Here is a 16,773-nt window from a genome sequence, read left to right on the forward strand (position 1 = left end):
CGAGACTTTGTTAGACCTTGGTATGACTCGTGGTTAGACGCGTCTAACTATGGTCGTACGTCGTACCGTCGTAAGTGTCAACCTGGCATAAGCAGTACAGCAACTCACCTAGCACAATGGTGTACTCCGGCATAACATTCTTAAGACTGGACCACGTGCCACACAGTTCCAGGATCACCAACATTAAATCCCTGCCCCACACCTGGGCACTGTAACCCTTGTCCCAACACCTCCACCAGTCGTCACCACCCAACACACAGGCCTTCCCGAGAAACAATGAAGGGCCGCTAACTGACAGCATGGACAACACTTCCATCCTGTCCACGTCACTCAACTCCTACGTCACGTGACAACTTTACACACAAGAACAGCGACAAGGGCAAGCCAAAACGGGAGAGCGAAATACAATATCTCATTAGCAAAATGATAGTACAAATTGTATGCAAAACATAAGAAAATTACAAATTTAGTTAATACAATAACAATAATATAGTTATGATAATACAATTTATCTATTCAGTTCAAAGAAAACTTGACTAATAGGACATACTGAGATATTCTCAGTACAGTAAAGTTATTGGAGTTGTTTTTCGGCCAAATGCCATAAGTTTCGGGATGAATTTTGAATGATTCTCCCATTTTCTATTAATGAAAGAGTGTTAGGCAAGTTTAAGAACAGACTCGACTTGATTCCGGGCAGAAAGATAAAGTGCATAAGATTCAGGTGATGGGAGGCTACAGTATCTTTTGTAGGAAACATCTCTATCATGTATATAGCACAAGAACAGGCTGCGTTAAACAAAGCTTTAGAAGCTTAAGGTTGAGAAAAAAGGGTGAAGAATAAACTTCTATGAAGTAAATCGTTCTGAGCCGTCTCTGCCATTTTTTCTCATTCTCCAACTACTAACACAGCACAAGGGCCTTATCTGCCAATGTATGGAGTACTCTTCGCATGTATGAGATGTTGCACTCATAGGGTAGAATTAAAAGCTTCTTGACTTATCGATTCGTCTCCTCTGACTGCCAGAATATTACATCTACTGCTGTTTTCATGCCAAGTGCTCTTCTGATCTTGTTAACTGCGTGCCACCCCTTCCTCTCCAGTCTTGCTGCACAAGACTTTCCTCTTCCTCACCCGTATTTTGTTCAATCTCTAATGCAAGAGTTAACCAGTACTATCAGTCATTCATAACTTTCTTTAGTCAACTCTAGAACTCCTTTCATGTTTCCGTATTTCTGTCTTGCTACGAATTAAACTTATTTAATTAAGAGAGAGGTTTCAAGACATGTATCCCTTACTTTTGTCTAACTATCTCGGACCTGCATGGAGACTGGCAACTAAGTGGGCCCTTTTGTATACCCTTTTTTGTTGCCCTTGGCCAGTTTTCCCTCTTATGTAAAAAAAAAAAAAAAAAATGGTGTGAAATTTTCCATCTCCAATACAGTGTTTTGCAGAGCTGTATTTGACACAGAGTGTGCTTGGTATTCTTGCTGTTAATGCTACAAAGTAATTTCTCTGTGCCTTAAACATCTTTTTCCATTGTCAAAATGTCAGGAAAGAATGTCTAATGTTACCTTCCTACTTCTCAGAGGCCTGACTCCACTCTAGACCGTAGTTGGGGTAAAAAAGTACGCAAAGTGGAAGAGGCAAGATATGTAGTGCAAGAAGAAAGACAAAAGGAGCTTGATGAAACAGAGAAGCATATCCAAACCAGGATCATGTATGAAGAAGGAACTCACCTCCTCACCTCTATGGAAGACAAAATCAGGGAGTGGGTATTTCAAAAAAAGTAAGTGAACAGGAAAGGACATAGCTTTGAACAGTGTATCTTTTATGAAATAGGAGAAAAAATATAGATCGTGACTTACCATGGTAAGTGTGCGATGATTGGAATTCTTCTTGAGCTGTGCCGCCCAGCTCTGCGTGGTCATTTGACTGACCGTGTGTTGCTACTAGTATTCAGACTTCGTTTGGAGATTGGGATGAATAGATGATGTGGTGGACCACACCACCAGAAAACAATCACTCTCAAAACATAACATTGAATCTATGCCATTACAGAGTAGACAAAAGTAACAACAAACCTATATATAGACAGGCTTGGAACAACAACAACCCAACTCAAAAAAATATTATGTAATCTGGTTCGACTCCAAAACCTTATATATACTTGCACGAGATATGCAATAAATAGTCTCTTCAAAAACCATGGGACATGAATTGAATGGGATGAGCAGGCACGCATGATCATGCATAGCTGGGCAGCAGACCTCAGGAAAACTCTGATCATTGCACACTTACCACAGCAAGTTACGATATTCTTATAATTTTTTTCACAGCTGCGCTGCCCAGCAGTGTGACATCATGTATGACTTCGTAGCCTTATCCCCAACCAAACAAAGAAGCTTGAAAGACTAAATATATGTATACCTACAAATACATTTCCATACAGAAATAAACAACAATATATGAAAAACATACCATTACTTATTTCCAGCATATATGAGCTCAGGATGTTTTGTCCAAAGGCACTCACAGTTAAAATGGTCTTGTTATGTTTGGTAAAAGTAGATTCACGTCTCCAATCAATTATTTAATGGCTTTCCTAATGCTTTCCCAAGCCATATTGAATAGGCATTAAACCAATCGTCACTGATCCCAGATTCTCTCATTATATCTTTGACCAATCTCGTAATTGTGGCCTTTCATGCTAGCCTAAAAGGTTTCTGGTTGTTAATAACAGTTTATTCTGATCTGGCCTCAGTCTCAGCTTGCTTGTCAACTGTAAATATGTCTTTATGGAATCACTGATAAATAAGTTATCATTCAATGGAAATGCACTGAAACCTTTCTTCTGCAAATGATGTTTGACATTAGATGTTTTAAGTGGATCACCAATTCTAAGAATGACCTCACTGAGTAAGCAACATATTCCTGATATCCAAACAATTACTGGTTTAAAACATTTGCCCAGATAAAACCATCAGTAAACCTGCCACTTTTTTGGCTAAAGTTGAAAGTGATAATTGGGTATTGCTTCCCCAACCGTCAAAAATATTTAATAGCAAATCAGGATCACATGTAAATCCACAACTATGCAATTTTAAACGCTGTTTTGCTGCTGACATCATTAACAAACACATAACCTTGTGTTGGTCCGCATATATTCCGTTAATCTTAACTACTATAGAAATATTCGATCTAGCTGTATTGAGACTACTATACCCTGAACCATCTACTTTACCCTCATTGAAAAAAAATAAATAAATAAATGATGCAACAGTTTACTTAGAAGGGGCGAAAATGGATCAACCTGTTCTCATAAACAAAACTCATTTAATATTTTGATATGCCTCCCATATGCCACAAGGATTTTTTTTCTTCCCTTGCCTCAACCAGAAAGTCTGTAACCCGATCCGAAATTCCTGTCCTGCAGAAAGATTCCCCAACAGAGACCATACCACCAACCGGAGGTTCTTGACTGGGTAGATCCGTTTTGGATCATGAGGTAGATATAAACACCTTTGAGGAAAAAAGACGAAAAGCATCCTTAAACGAGTGAAAAACCTTGTCGTAACCCGCCCTCGGCAGGCTACCACATAAAGCTGCTTACCTTTAACATACCGTTACTGCACTCAAGTACTTAAGTCCTACAAGGTCAAGGACAGCCAAATGCCTGAAGCTAGTTGGTCATTCACAAATGTAGCTTACTCATGTACTTATGTCCTGCAAGGTCAAGGACAGCCAAGTGCCTGAGGCTAGTTGGCCATTCACAAATGTAGCTCAAAACTAACTACATTTATTGAATAACATATAAGCACGCGTACCAATTACATATAAAAACAAATGTTAAAACAACACGACCACATCTCTCTCTCTCTCTCTCTCTCTCTCTCTCTCTCTCTCTCTCTCTCTCTCTCTCTCTCTCTCTCTCTCTCTGATAATCTTCACTGTACTCTAATCAGCAGATTCTTAACTTCCTCAGTTACTCATCTTAAGCTCTCATGACAATTACCACAGTAACACGTCATACATCAAACACCAGTAACGTTATAATATCACTACACAACTAATTCAGTGATCACTACATGCGAAGCATGACAAAAAAATAACTTAAAATAATACAGTATACATCACGAGACTACAAAGCACCTAGGAAAATTCTCTAAGTATTACTCACAGATAATGCAAGGCAGAAGACGACCTAAGGCTTCATGGTGAGAAGCTCACATCAGAATGTTTAGCGGTAGAAGTTATCTCCCTCTTTCTCTGCCAACCGCACATGTCGCTCTCCTTATATATGCTCATCATTAGATCTAATTTTTTTTTTTTTTTATGGACTGTGCCCATTGTTACGTTTCAGTTCACCACTGGATCACATGATTCTGATTCACTTTATTTTTCCTTTGCTCTGTGAATTCCGTCAGTTACTTTTCATATATAGCACATATACATTTTATTGTCCACTGAGTGGCATGCCTGTGATTCACCATGTTTTTTGTTCCTTCAATTCCCTTGGTTATTTTTCATAGCACGCTGGATTTTCTTGTAGCATGCATACTTTTTAATGTATTTCTCAAGATTTTTAGAGACATCTGATTACTGCACCTAAGATTTATGATACTCCCTTAGTTCTTATATACCTATGTCATGTTTTTTTTGTTTGTCAGCTATCCCTTTGTCACGAAGAGTTTAGACTACCATACTAAGATCTTTTGTGGAGATCCTGGTTGTTAATCACTGACGGTCTGTTTAACACGCTCACCTCTGCTGAGGCCTCGTCTGCCTCGCCAGATACCTCACGTGCCTCACGACACGCTTCATCCCGCGAGATATCGCGTCCTCGAGTTATATGTTCAGGGCTTGTAGGTGGAGGTCAATTTGTTTTGCATCTGGGCTGTCGAGGAGTCCGAGGCGTCTGTCACCTTCCAACATCGTCCCCGGAATCTGAGCAGATACCAAGAACAGAAAGACCCACCGTGAGGGAGGCCCCAATGAGAAGAAGGGACCACCAGGGCAGCAGATGTGGTTGTAAGGGTATTGGCGGTGGTCGTCGACTCACAGACAACAGCTGGGAGGCCAAGACATCAAGGTCCACGGGCAATGTACTGCCCGCGGTAAGCTGTTGCCGGTTAGGGAGAGCGTCAAGTACCTGCTGTTCCCAGTCAGCTAGGAGAGGGCCCACCGGTGATGGTAAGGGGTATGGATTGAGAGGCGTCTCGTCGACAACGGTGTCTAAGGCCGGTGTAGCAGTTACAAGTGAAGTCCCGGGTAGAAGTGAAGTACTCCTCGCGGCAGCTCCCAGACATAAGCTTCAGTTTACCCTACGCCTTCGAGGGGAATGGGTTGCTGTGACCGCAGTTCCCCAAATATATGTCTGTTTCGGTCTGAAAATCTTTGAAGAAAAGGAACTTTTAAATAAGTTAATTATTTAAAATTAATGGCACCAATCGTGATCTGTGTAGTTTTCATTGTTTGCTAGCTGGTTTAATTCACAAGTTGGTCCTGCCTTCGCGCCGAACTGTCGCTCTTGTGGAAGCCCTATTAAAAAAATATATATACTGATATTCATGCCTACATACCTCATAATATAAACGTTTGGTTATTTATCTATGTGTCTAATTGAAAATTATATAAAAATATGCAAATATATGTTCCTAATGGTGCAAAGTATGGATGTACCAGTGTCCCATCAAAATATTTTTTGTAAGTCTAATAGTACATATATACCTTATCACAAAATTGTCATAGTTTTTGCATAGGATAATGCTCCACTCAAAAAGCGTAGAGCAAATATCACTGAGTAGCATTTATAAAAAAAACAATTTTCGGAGTCTGTGCTGAAATAACCTGGCCAACATTACCGAAACCGAATTTTCCTAACTGAATCACAACAAGCGAACTTGGTATGCCTTTTGATCTCAGAAAGTTTCTCAGAGTTGGCACTGTCCATTTTCTAAGTCCATCCTCACTAACATCCATAGTGTTATCCATAGTGAAGTCGTTGTGTAGCGAGTGTGGCGATGGCTCTTAACACGCTAGATTTGTTTTCGTTTCGATAGAACAATCTCGATGCATGTTAGACAATATCCTCTATACTGTTAATTTCTTAAGACTATTAATTGTTGTGATTTTCTGTATGAATATAATTCATATTAATTTTTATGGAAAGAAAAAGGCATTAAAACTACGCTTTACCTATTAATGATCTTTTCTATTTTTTGTCCCAGAAATGGAGATGGTAAAGAAGAGCGCTCGACATATATATAAACATTTCCACTTTTTCAGCTTATATGCCACGAGTACATTCTAAGAAAGATTATAACTATTTTATCAAACCATTTAATATTTACAAAACGTGCAGAAAAGTACGTTCCAGTTGACCAACTTGCTGTGAAATAATTAACCCATCTGGCGGTTGAAGGCACCTACATAGCAGATCGCGATCGGTCCCATTGCCTTTATTGAACTAAATATACTACCTTTGTGAAGTAATTAATAACGGCTTCTCATGAAACACTATATAGGCCTACGTACATTACAGATCTAGCTAGTTAGCTATCAAGTAATAATATAATATATAATATTATAATCGAAGTAATGCAGTTGAAATTATGAATATTCCAAAGTTTCCATTGGTTTTGCCCATGTCAGAGACCTTTTCACCCTCTGGCCGAGGTCCCGTGTTATTTACCCTCGGGGGCCTTGGTTCAACCTAACATGTTGCTATTAATATCGAGAGAGAGAGAGAGAGAGAGAGAGAGAGAGAGAGAGAGAGAGAGAGAGAGAGAGAGAGAGAGAGAGAGAGAGAGAGAGAGAGAGAGAGAGAGAGAGAGAGAGAGAGAGAGAGAGAGAGAGAGAGAGAGAGAGAGAGAGAGAGAGAGAGAGAGAGAGAGAGAGAGAGCGAGAGAGAGAATATCTATAATTTATCATTTATAAACGTTATGAATAGGATATCATAAGTGATGGCAACGAATCAAATCCTTTAACTGTTGGACTCAGTTATTACTTCAGATTTCTCTACACTATATATATATATATATATATATATATATATATATATATATATATATATATATATATATATATATATATATATATATATTTCAGTACTCGATCTAAGTGCGTTATTATTGCTTATATTCGCATCTCCTCAGTTTTCTCTCCTTACTCTTTTCATTAATATCATCATGGTCGGCAGCCCGCATATGTATTCACAGCCATTCCACTCTGTATTAGACTAATAACATCACCCTCCGCACGTCACGGGCTCTCAGACCCGACTGAGTGGTGCAGTACATGTTGGAAAAAGACTTCACTTCTACCCGGGACTTCACTTGTAACTGCTACACCGGCAATGAGAAGGCCTTAGTGTATACAGCACAGCTGGGGCCAACGATGATATGCCAGGGCCCTGGATGGTTTGCATGACCTAGGTGAGGAAATGGAGAGACAAACCATCGTGAGGACGGTGGACTCTCTCTGGCTCAGGTACTAAGCAACCCTAAGCCGCAGTCGGTAGAAGTAGTGTGGAATGACTTCACCACCCGCTTGGGACACAGGGAGACGGCTTCTAGGCGATTAAAGAGTATTAGTAGCATAGTTAGGACCATGAGGGAACAAATGTAGAGGGAATTGTGCTTTCTACATTTCCTAAAGTCTGACATTAGTATATATATATATATATATATATATATATATATATATATATATATATATATATATATATATATATATATATATATATATATATATATACCTTCCTGTTCTCAGATACAGCTAAGTATTTAGCTGTAAGAATTGTTTCTACAATATATGAAGAATTTGGAAGGGGTTGAGGTAGGCTATACATTTGAAAAATATCAAAGACATCTGCAGGGTCTCTTTTCATCATAAAGTAATAACAAAGAGAACTTCTTAGGGATATTTGTCTCGTTTATATTGTAGAAATATCTCTATATACTGATAAGAACTCAGGCTCCGCATGGAACAACAAACCTGTGAGTTTTAAAGATGTATGCCTTAATATATTTAAGAGGACGTCATCTGGGATTATAAGGGCAGATGCATATCTCTAACATCTCCTGGAGTCCGATTTTTATATTTGTTATGTCATGATTTAAATCTGTCAGCGCCAATTGAATCATGGTTATGGTTTCTAACAAATTAATTTCCTCTTCAATCATCTTTGTCTTAATAGAAAAATGACGTACAATTGTTCTAAATTATTTATTTGCTGATGGATGTTATCTATTTCGCCTTGCGTAGCTAAACCAAAAAGTAAGTTAGTGAGTGTGCCTATAAAATTTTTAGCTCCTCTGTCCTGCTGGTGGTGAGGTGATCTACCGCTTTCAAGAATTTGAAGAATTCTACAATATCTTTAAATATTTGTTCAAACTCAGCACTAAATGAATCCAGGGTTCTGCCAAGCAATCCTACTATTAGGTACGACCTGTTCATTTGCCCCACACTCCAGAAAACGTCTTCAGTCAAATTAAATGCATTAATTAAGGGATGTAATAATTCATTACTATTTACGACAATGTACGAATGATCCGTGATCATCATTTAAAAGGCTGGCGTGAACACCAATACTTGCCGCTTCGGGGCTTCTTGCTCTAGGTGTATTGTCTCCGTGTTTCCATTTGTAATCTGAAATAATTAAGACTTATTCAATAATTCGTTCCTTACCTATTTACTTAATATATTCTGTTGGTCATTCTATAATAAGAGAATACTCAGACAGTACAGTATTAGATCTTAGTGGACGCCGAGAAGGTGGGGAGGTAATCTCTGGCCTGTTAGTGTTATTATCGTTCCTCAGTTATATTTGTTAAGTCATCCTCTGGAGGTTTTGTCATGTAATTATACGGCAACCAGTTGATATTTGACTGCTTCATCTTTTACCTTTACAGGGAAAGCACGCCTATTCTTAGGTACTTCTGTATTCTTAACTGACATTCATGTATTATACAGACACTGTTCATGTGAACGCTCTTGACGGGTCTGTGCATTCGTTTGATCTTGATTACCGTCACTTACTTTGCCGACGACGTGATACAGACCCTGAAATGGTGCTTGTAACTTCTTTGGCTCACCTGGCTTGCCTACATTTCTTAAATAGACTCTGTTTCCTTTCTGTATCTCTGTTTTTTTTGTGCTTTTCTACCTCTCGTTTTCCAACCTTTCTTCCTCTAGATAACTTTGACATATTTGGTATACTTTCTGCGCTGTCATGAGCCTTTCTTTTTTATGATCCTCCAGACAATACAGTGGTGTCTGGGGACTGTTCTAATATTTCAAAGGGGGTTCGGGTATCTCTTAGATACATTAGGAAGAAAGGAGAATCTTTAATTACCCTATGGCAGGCAGTATTGTAAGCATGGGTAGCGATGGGAAGCCATTGATTCCACCCTCTTCTGTTTTCCTCGCAAAGACCTCTACATATGTTAACCAGAGTTTTTCGGAACTTGGGATTGATGCCATGCTTTGCGTCTAGATAAAGGGACGTACATGTACATGTGTAGGGGTTCTGACGCATAGTGAGTTATGAACCTGATACTTGAGTAATATAAGGGATGGCTAACTGCTTTTCCTCAATAATGACAGTACTGAATAACTGCAGTGGGAAATTTTTTGCAGTTTGAAATTAGGCTGTAGTTTTTGGATGGGATTGTTTGTTGGCGGACAAAGGTTTAGTTGCCATACACAACAGCAAGTTTTGAAAGAGTAATCCAGACTTGATGCAAATACGAGTACATGTATTGTCCAGGGGGAAGCGGCAGTTTACCAATGTAAAGATTGGAATGCTTTGCATTCCAATCTTTTACATAATAATAATAATAATAATAATAATAATAATAATAATAATAATAATAATAATAATAATAATAATAATAATAATAATAATAATAATAATAATAATAATAATAATAATAATAATAAAACAAAACTCAAAAGCGCCACATAACAAAATTAACGCCAACTTTTTTTTTTTCACTCTCCCCGGTGTAGTGTAGTGGAGTTTCCCCGATCCGGTTTCCAGCCTTGCTCTCGCTCTAGATGCATGAGCGGCGCAGGTGTGGCTGCGATACTATTAGGTGATCCGTTTCCGCGCCACCCGCCAAACAGGTCTCCTTCCTGACACTCATACACTCCCTCGTCCCCAGCAACTCACCACCTCTTGTTGTATCGTACTCTGAAAAGTCTCTGATACCTCGCTACGTCACACCAGACTCAAACCGTTAGCACAAACGGCGATAAACACGGGGGCTACGTGCCATATCCACATTTATCATCGCTGTATTCGCATATACATTATATAACATTTCTTTCACTATTTTAGATGCCCATGTCACTAATACTTCGCCCATTTATCATCAAACATTATTCATGATGTACAATTACGTCAAATATAACTCAAATATCCACATGTTTGGCCTGTAACATCAAGATCAAAATCAAGATCACCTGTGACGTCACGGCTATTATACCTTTTCGATTAAATGCCACTTTTTTGCCGAAAACAATGCTGGTCCGTATATTTCTCATGGTTTCCTTCAATTTTGAGGCCATTCCAAGGTATTCCATGCGGTACAACTTCGACAGAGTGACTGCATCATAGATAATTAAACATCCCGCATCATTACCAGGCAAATCTGTACTAAACTATTCTGTTGTGTTCCATCAAAGCTTTCGTCGTGTAGTGCCACCTTGCGGTGGGTTCCGGGAACATTGCGTCTAGATTGCAATTGGGACGCTCGATTACTCCATTCGCGGTAGGATGATATGGTGCAGTCTTCAAATGTTTTATTTTCATTAGCTCCGTAATGCCTTTAAATACCTCATTTATGAATTCCTTTCCATTGTCACTAATCACAATCTTGGGGGTTCTGTGGAGACAAATTACTTTTCATCGAAAGCTCGAGCTACCTCGCCAGCTCCCTTAGTCTTCAGAGGAGCCGTCACTAAATATCTCGTCGGTACATCAACTACTGTCATTATGTACTTGTAACCTTTCTTGGCTACACTCAAGGGCCCAACCAAATAAATCTATTACCTACTTCAGGATAACTCTGTACAGAGGCAGGCGCCTTGCCTTGCACTTTATATTTGCCACACACAGGACAGCTGGAACAATAAGCGGCTACGTCTCTGGTCATACCCTTCCAGAATGTAAATTGCTTGCACCTTTGCAGCGTTACATTCGATTCTCTGTGGCCATCAAAGTGCGCGAGCGCAATCGCTGCGGGCACACAAGTCTCAGGGATAACCACCGTACCACGCACTTTGTTGGGTGGCTGTTACAGCCGTCCCGGCGATACACATATCTTCTTCTAATTTCAAATCTTTCCAAGGGTACCTTTTAATTTTGCTATGAGTCTATTCATCTTGGAACTGCAAATCCTCGTTCTCTTATCTCCTTTATCTCCGGAATCCTTCTTGTCTTCTGATGAACTCATCTATACTCCACATGTGGAACTTATTAAACTTCTTTCTCTCTCTATTATTTCCTTTATCATCATCAGTACTCTCACTGGTACTGCTATCATTAGGTTCCTCTCTAACCTCACCTGCTACTATGAGTACTCTGCCTTCTATCTCTTCCGTCAAGGGATCTAAATCCTGTCCTCTTATATGCGACAAATAATCCGCTACTATATTTTCTTTCCTAACAGCATCTGCCACCTAGCCACTCTGCTATTTGGCATCTTTACCTTCAAGAGCCACGCCAATGGCTGATGATCGCTTCTTATCTCCACGGGATAGATAAGTGAAGTATTTATTTTTAAACCATAGATGACTGCTAACACTTCTCTCTCCACTGCGGAATAATTTCTTTCAGCTGCATTCAGACTGTGACTAAAATATTAGCTTGGTCTGATTTTCCCATTATCATCTTCCTGTTGTAAAATTCCACCTATGCAAAGGTCAGATGAGTCAGTTGTAAATATGAATTTTCTTGGAAAGTTGGGGAATGTTAGTATGATATTTTTCAGTTCCTTCTTTAATGCATCAAAAGTTTTTTTTTTTTTTTTGCTTTCTCATTCAATTCTACGGGCTTATTTTTCTTGCTTTCTTTTTCATTCTTGCACCCTACAGTAAGTTTTATTAAGGGTGCTGCTCTCTGTGCATAATTGTGTACAAATCGCCTGTAGTAGTTAAAAAGGCCTAAGAAACTCTGTACTTCGTTCACTGTTTTAGGAGTTGGAATCTGCTTTATACTGCCTACTTTTTTGGCTGAGGCCAAATACCTTTCTCACTGATTATGTGGCCCAGATATGAAAATTCCTATTTAAAGAAATAACACTTGTCTAGCCTCAATGACATTTTAGTATCCGCTAGTCTCCTCAGCACTGTGTCAAGATTATTTACATGTTCTTGGAAGGTAGAGAGAGCCTATTCTAACTATGTGATCAAGATAAACCTGCGCTCTTTTACCTATTAAGCCTAGTAATACATTATTTACTATTCTTTGAAACGTGGCAGGTGCAGTTTTTAAACCCAAAGGTATACAGGTATATTCCCAAATTTCATAAGGAATACAGAAAGTTGTCTTTTGATGGTTTTGATGGTTATCTAGGCCTAACACTATGGGAGTATGGAGCATTACATCCTTACATATTATTATGCAAATCTGTTCCTCAGGTTCGTGTCCGATATCTATTTTTATTGTGTGAACAGGGTGGCTTGTTGGCTGTCGCGGCGGCGAGTTTGTGATAAGCGCGGACACTGGTGCTCCATTTCTCTCTTTAATGTCAGCGTCTGTTAGTTTGAACTCAGGGTGAGCGGTATCCCAAGAGTAGCCTCTTTTCAGTATTTTTAGCGGGTCTTCTAACTCGTCTGGCTGCATTGTGTACTCAAGCGAAGGAGGAAAACAGCTTAACAGCCTCGCTGCGAAATTATTTCTGTGCAACGGCTCAAATGCCTGATTCTTACGTGACAAACCTCCGTAGGCGGTGTGTGGTTAAGTGATTATGTATTAATTTGTATGCTTTAATGAATGAACGAGACACACGAATCAAGCCTGATTGAGCAAACCCCGTGTCGTCTCTAGGGAAGGTACATTCACTGGTGTAGATCTTGTCTTTGACCACTCTCTTCTTAAAGGCGGCGTCACACTAGCACTTTTCCGTCTTCTTTTTCTGTCAATTTTCTGACGACTGTCAACTTTTGCAGACGGTGGCCGTCACACACAAGCTTGCTTCCGCCTTTGCCGCGCTTGTCGATTGTAAACAAACATGGCTCCTCATTCACCTCAGCAAGCCGCGGCTTTTTTGCACCTTATAATGTAATCAGCTGTTCTGTGATCCCAAAGGCAACGGTGACCTCTAATGCTCTCTATGAGAAATTCGTCAGAGTGTTTTGTCCACTGACAGATAATATAACTGCTCATCTTGGCCAGCTACTTGGAAGTTGCCTTGGAAATATTCAAAAGCGTCGCACATTCGCACTCCCCTGGAAATGTACACAAACAACTGAGGAACTTTTCATTGCTAGGCTAGAAGAAAAAAATATGTATACAAATATATATTCATCAACTTATTTAAATTTCTTCTGTCATGATAATAGCATTCTTCCGTTTAACAAAAAATATTTTTTTAATAAAAGTGTTGATTAGAAACCATAGTTCTTATTTTCACTAAAAATTGGCGCTAGACGAAAACGATGCGTTCCGTCTGACTCAAGACGACGGAAAGAGTTGACAGAAGAGTAAAAAGACGACAGAAATCGCCTGAGACGACGGAAAAACTGCTAGTGTGACGGCGCCTTAAAGGTGCTCCAGCCCATCTCTCATCTAATGGCTTCTAAGGCAGTACTACGAGGAACCCCTAGATCCCATCTTTCTACTATGTTTTGGGTTTTCTCTAGTTAACCTAGATCTCCCTTCCGATAATAGGTAATTTCAGACCTATATAGGCAATACAGTACTGCCATCCCTTTCCACAAGCTTCTGGCTATTTCATATTTATTTACTGACCTGACCTGCTTCCCGCAATGACTTTTATCCTTGTTACTTTCTTAGCCTTACAGGCTGGATGAAGAATAGCATCGGAGTACATCAGGGATGTGTGATTTTTCCAATCCTATTCAATATTTACATAGAGGAGTTAATAGCAAGGATTCGGATATCAGGGAGGGGAGTCAAGGTAGGAGACAAGAGACTAGGATGCCTCGCATATGCTGACGACATACTGTTGATGGCAGAGAGTGAGGAGGAGATGGAGGAGTTATTACATGTATTACACTTTTGAAAGAAAATGGAATGATATCCTAGAGGTGGAACACCTCTAGGATATCATTCCCTGGTACCCACTGTTCCTCCACCTGGCTATTGAACACCATCACCTTGCATTTCTTAGTACTATACCTGACGTTCCATTCTCTTCCATGTAATAACTCCTCCATCTCCTCCTTACTCTCTGCCATCAACAGTATGTCGTCAGCATATGCGAGGCATATGCATATCCGAATCCTTTCTATTAACTCCTATGTAGATATTGAATAGGGTTAGAGAGATCACACATCCCTGATATACTCCGATGTTATTCTTCATCCAGCCTGTGATTATATCTCCTATTGTGAACTTGACTTCATTCTCCTCGTACAGCTTCCTGATCACCTGCACTATCATCCTGTCCATTACTATGTGTGTTAGTAATGTCAGCAATTTCTTTCTGTCTACCCTATCGTATGCCTTTTCTACGTAAACCTAGAAACACGAGATATAACTCCTTTCCTAGCTTTTTTATTCCTTTCTATAATTTCCTTCATTAATAACACATTTTCTAGACCTCCTCTGCCCCTCCTGAAACCACTCTGCTCCTCACCAAGCACCTTGTTCTCCTCTATTCACTCCTTAATTTTCTCATTCATTACCCAACCAAAGACCTTCGCTATGGGTTTATAGTTACCTATGTCCTCCCTTGACCTTCCTCCTCCCTTGTGGATTAAGGTAACCCTGCTTCTATTCCAATTTTGGGGCACCTCTCCTTCCTCTAATATTTTCTTAACCCAGCTAGAGTCTAAGGGCTGCCCCTCATACTTTATGAATTCCCCTATGATACCATCTGTCCCACCTGCTTTACTTGTCTTGATAGCTCTAATTGCTAATTCTATGTCCTTCTCCTCTATCACCACACTACTCACATCTCCCTAACTTGGCTGTATATAAACCAATATTCTACTTCTTCCTCCTTTTGCTATATAATTATATACCAGTAGTCCTCCACTATGGACACTACCTCCTCCTTGCTGCTTGCCTCCTTGCCTTCCACCTTCAACTTTACCACCTGTGGATCTGTACCACCCAGGTTTCTCCTCAATCGTCTCCACATTTCCTTTTCTCTCTCTCTTCGAGGCCTTTCGTTTAGAATTCTAGTTTGTTCTTTCTCCCATCTCTCTATCTTAGTTTTGATTATTACCTGTGCTACTTTCTTGGCCTTACTGTAACTCTCCCAAGCTTCTGCCCATTCTATTTCATATCTTCCTTAAAATTTCTTAGCCAGTCTAGCTAGGTTCCTTTGTTTCCGATTTTCTCTCATCTGGTCACCTTGGTCACCTATCGTCTTAGCTTCCTCCTCATCCCACCAGACTCAAGTGTTTTCCCTGTCAGCTGTGTCCCATCCCTGAACAACGGGATGGAATGGACCAAGATTCAGGTAGCATCATCGTGGGCTACGAGTATCCTGGCGGTGTTTTGAAAATACACCTTTCTGGTTACGGTAGCCCACGAGAGAAAATGGCGGCTACGAGAGGGCTTTTAAGATCTTAACGGCAGAAAGCTACGATGTTTTGAGAATCTGGCCCCAGTGCTTTGTTTACAACCACGTGTGCTGACTATCGAATACCAGATATTTTTTTCAAGTACGAAGTCAAACTTTTCCATTTGAATATTGAAAAGTTTGACTTCAAAGACATTCAGGTATTGTTTCCAATGTATATGGTTTGGTTAGATTTGGCTATATGAGGTATTGCTTGTTTAGGTATGGTTACCATATTAATTTTTGGGGTTTGGATGAGTTATATTTGCTGCTTGTTTTAGCTTGTTTTAGTTTTATGTTTTATTAAATTAGTTTTGTGTGGTCAGGTTATTGGTGGTATTGCATGAAACTGGTTATAGAACACATATTTACTAAGACTATTGTTTGGGGAATTACATACCAGTTTTGTTGCGCTGTTCCCGGTATTTTTCCAGGTAGGCCATTCGTTTTTGAGCTGGTAGTAAACCAGCGCTTTCTAACTTCAGCTGTAGTTTTTTAATTGGAAGTTTAGTTCCCTGAGATGTTTTGCCACACATCATACTTCTTATTACTAACTCTGGTATTATTAAAGCTTTTCCGGAGGATATACGTCACGATTTATCCTGGTCAAGTTGAGAGATTCTTGTTCTCCCCAGTTTACCTTTCTTGAACCCTTCCAAGGTTGGGATTTCATTCTTGTTGGCTTCTTGCTGCTGTGCACTCTTGCTATGGAAAAGGAATTTGCAAGCCGTGCCATATTTGTTTACAGGCTCTTCAACGGAACCGTGTTTATGTACATTTTTTCTTCTCAAAATTAACTCGTAATTTATTATGCCTGACTTCCCAAAAAGTTGTTATATGAAATCTAAACCATTATAACAAAGGAAAATAATACCAAGACTATTTCGTCACATAAATCTCATGTCAACAAACGGCGTCCGTGCGTTCTAAAAGGCTGAATGAAGGTGATGGATGATACATCGTTGTCGACATAAGTACGTGATAGGAATAAAAGTCATAAATTATGTG

At 39.6% G+C, this 16,773-nt stretch overlaps 1 protein-coding gene across 1 annotated transcript in view; it reads left to right on the forward strand.

Annotated features, from left to right (window-relative positions):
- The first annotated feature begins 1,575 nt into the window (after positions 1-1,575).
- Positions 1,576-16,773, forward strand: part of LOC123511134 (dynein regulatory complex protein 11-like) — a 52,283-nt gene continuing 37,085 nt past the window's right edge. Inside the window, exon 1 of the mRNA XM_045266756.1 lies at positions 1,576-1,790. Coding sequence (XP_045122691.1) covers positions 1,720-1,790 — 71 coding nt within the window. The 5' untranslated portion in view covers positions 1,576-1,719. The remainder of the gene's footprint in view (positions 1,791-16,773) is intronic.

Source organism: Portunus trituberculatus, chromosome 31 (assembly GCF_017591435.1).
Source record: "Portunus trituberculatus isolate SZX2019 chromosome 31, ASM1759143v1, whole genome shotgun sequence".
Classification (NCBI taxonomy): Eukaryota; Metazoa; Arthropoda; class Malacostraca; order Decapoda; family Portunidae; genus Portunus; species Portunus trituberculatus.